A 3,283-nucleotide genomic window follows, 5' to 3' on the forward strand; every position below is an offset into this window, starting at 1 on the left:
CCACCCCGACATTTGCCAGCATTCCCCGAAATGGTCTATTCTCATGTTCTTCCCCTGGCAAATTTCTGATAAAGGAGACAGAAAAGGGGATTACCCAATGCTTACTAGTATCAGGCTGTCCTACTTCCATCTCCTCTCTGCAGACAGCCCCTTCATAAAGAACCTCTCAATTGCACCATTGGTTTATCTTCATGCTTAATTTTCCCCAGCTTTTTATTTGGCCCATAGGTCATTCGCCGCCTAGAGGACACACGCGGCCTGTGAAAAATGGCTGAGAGACTGAAACCAGAATCGGAGTCGGCAGCTAAGTACCGGTTCTCGTCTTGCCTACGGCGCGTTTTACATCTTCCTAAGCGATACAGCACTTTTAAGTTGGAACTGTAGGTGGCTCTGAAAAGAGCCTTTGGATTTCAAAGTAGGGCACTCGGGGAAAAGACTACGCCCGCTCCCCACGAATGCGACGCGCGAGCTGGATGTCTTTGGGCATAATAGTGACGCGCTTGGCGTGAATAGCACACAGATTCGTATCCTCAAAAAGCCCCACTAGGTAAGCTTCGCACGCCTCCTGCAAGGCCATCACAGCGGAGCTCTGGAAGCGCAGGTCGGTCTTGAAGTCCTGCGCTATCTCACGCACCAGACGTTGGAAAGGCAACTTACGAATAAGCAACTCAGTCGATTTCTGGTAGCGGCGAATCTCACGCAGCGCCACAGTGCCCGGCCGGTAGCGGTGGGGCTTCTTCACGCCACCGGTAGCCGGAGCACTTTTGCGGGCCGCCTTAGTGGCTAACTGTTTGCGCGGCGCTTTGCCACCAGTGGACTTACGAGCAGTCTGCTTCGTACGAGCCATGACAAGTACCTCCAGAAAAGGTCCCTAATGAACAAACTGCAAGTCTCGCTCCTATTTATAAAGGCAAAGTTCTTCTGATTGGTCCAAATTTTCAAATTCCGCGCCCTGAACTAAGTTACTTAGTAGTCCAGTGATTGGCTACCAGCTTTCAGTTTACAAAACCTTAGCTTGCTGAAATATGCTCATTTTTTTCCTTTCTAGTTTTCTCCTTTTTATTACATATCTACATGTATTATGCACCTTAACTGACTTTACTTAATCCACTTGTTTGGAACTGAGTTTGGCAGGATAAAGAAATGAACCGCAGTTCCTGATCGATTTCAAAAAGTCCGCGTTTGAACATCATTGGTCCAGCCCGGTTTCGCCCTTTGTATTTTATTAAAATTTCTTACTTTGAAAAAATGTTTTAGTTCAGCACTGACATCATTCCCAAACACTGTTTCTAGTGTACATTAAAATCTTTCTGTAGTTGAAATATGTCCTTCCTTTGAGTCCTGAAAAATATTAAATCTTTACATAAATTAAGAATATTTCCGACTTTGACCAGATTTTACAATAATGCCAAAAACTCTCGAAACACTTAGATCTTCAGCTAATTTCTATTTCTTCTGTCTAGAATTCTTCACAGATAATTGTAAAACAGGAAACTGCGACTTGGTATGAAACTAGAGACTGAAATTTATATAAATATTTTGACAAGGTTTTAGTCTGAACGTAGGGAGGTACGACTCAACTAGGTATTACTGGCAGGAAGGACATTAACTTTTTCAACTATTTTTTTAAACTACTTTTTTTTTCTTAATGGCGCATAAAAGAGTTTGGGTAAGTTCCGCATAAATAGCCAATCAGAAAGTAGATTTGAATTCACCTCATTTGCATAAAGCTTTTGCAAAGGAGACCTCCAAATCGAGGCAAGTTCTGCCGTTAAACGTTTACTTTGGGGTCTTTGTTGGCGAATCGTGGAATCATGCCTTAGCTGGCAAAGTCCGCTCCTGCCCCTGAGAAGGGCTCCGAGACGGCTGTTACTAAGGCACAAAAAAAAGCGGAAGCACAGCTTGCGAGGAGAGCTACTCCGTGTACGTGTACAAGATGCGGAAGCGGGTCCACCCAGACATCCAGTATCTCGTCCAGGGCCTTGGGCGTCATGAACTCGCTTGTCAAAGGCATCTTCTAGCGCATCGCGGGTGACGCGTCTCGTCGGGCGCATTAGAGTGAGGGGCTTGACAATCACCGCCAGGGAGATCCAGACTGCCGGTGCGTCTGCTGCTGCTCAGAGAGCTGGTTGTGTCAGAGGGCACCAAGGCTGTCACCAAGTACACGAGCTCTAAGTCAACGTGGTTTTAAGCACATACCAAATCCAAAGGCTCTTTTCAGAACCACTCCAAGTTTCTGAAACCTGCTGTATCCTACAGAAAAGCTAATTACCCATTTCTCCAGGTAATTCTGGTGCTCTGGCTGTTTTATCGAACAGATAGTTTGGGTGAAATGCAGGCCAGAAGAGATTAGTGGACAATCTAGATAAAAACTGAAGTTTGCTATGAATTTTATTAAAAATTCACTTTAAAAATGTAATAGAACTCTACAGCCGTACTTTGACCCTTAGCTGAAAACATTGTCTTTAGTAGATCAGCCAATCTACTAGAGTATGTCTTAAAAACATCTGAGCTATAAGTGAAATAAATTATAGGTGGATGGACTAGTGCTGTTGAGTTTATTCATTACTTTATTGAGTCTATTAAGTTACATGTAGTAGAAAAGTCTGAGAAGAGCAGTGAGAAGGAAAGAAACTCTCTGTTCTTATCTTAAATCTGTATATTTAAACAATATCACAAACTGGCACAAGGGGGAGGCATCAGTCTGAAGGTGGCTTTTTCTTTTTCTTTAAACTGGCCTTTGAAGAGGCTAAACTTAAATTGCTGAACGTTAACACAATCTTGAAAGTTTTCAAGTTTACCTGAAGGCAATTGAGGTAGGGTGCAGCAAGACAAATGACAAGAGAAAAGGAACCAACAACTGAAACTTTAAAACCAGGATGATTCTTGCCTTTTTTAGTGCAGCAGCTAGGGTTGGAGGGAGGGTATGAAAGAGAAAAGAGGAGAGAAAAAGGGACACAGCACAGAATTCAAGTCTATCTATTGATGGAAACACAGTTGAAAATAAGGACCATACACATATTTTCATCTGGCCATATCATCATTTTTTCACAAGGATTTCCAAGGAGTCTTATATAGTACCTTACTAAAATGTGCATACATTCTTAATGAAATGTAGAAAGTGATATTATAATGATAGGAAGTTGTATCCCTTATTCATGTTAAAAATTCTTTCAATTAAAGTTTTTTTTTTTTTAATGCACACCTGTATGAGCTAGTATCTGATACCCCTGGAAGTGACAGACAACTTAAAATAGATACTACTTCATTAAAATAAAAGCTT

The 3,283-nt window shown here is 42.2% G+C and overlaps 1 protein-coding gene and 1 pseudogene across 1 annotated transcript; one reads left to right on the plus strand and one right to left on the minus strand.

Moving 5' to 3' along the window:
- Positions 1 to 407: 407 nt before the first annotated feature.
- On the minus strand, positions 408 to 854 carry LOC100958063 (histone H3.1). Its single transcript, XM_012804595.2, has one exon. It carries the CDS (start codon positions 845 to 847, stop codon positions 437 to 439), a length of 411 nt encoding a protein of 136 aa, XP_012660049.1. The 5' UTR covers positions 848 to 854; the 3' UTR covers positions 408 to 436.
- A 960-nt stretch (positions 855 to 1,814) lies between these two features.
- Positions 1,815 to 2,191, plus strand: LOC100958379 (annotated as a pseudogene).
- The last annotated feature ends 1,092 nt before the right edge of the window (positions 2,192 to 3,283 follow it).

The sequence above is a fragment of the Otolemur garnettii genome, unplaced genomic scaffold, assembly GCF_000181295.1.
Source record: "Otolemur garnettii isolate 467f Iridium unplaced genomic scaffold, OtoGar3 scaffold00029, whole genome shotgun sequence".
NCBI lineage: Eukaryota > Metazoa > Chordata > Mammalia > Primates > Galagidae > Otolemur > Otolemur garnettii.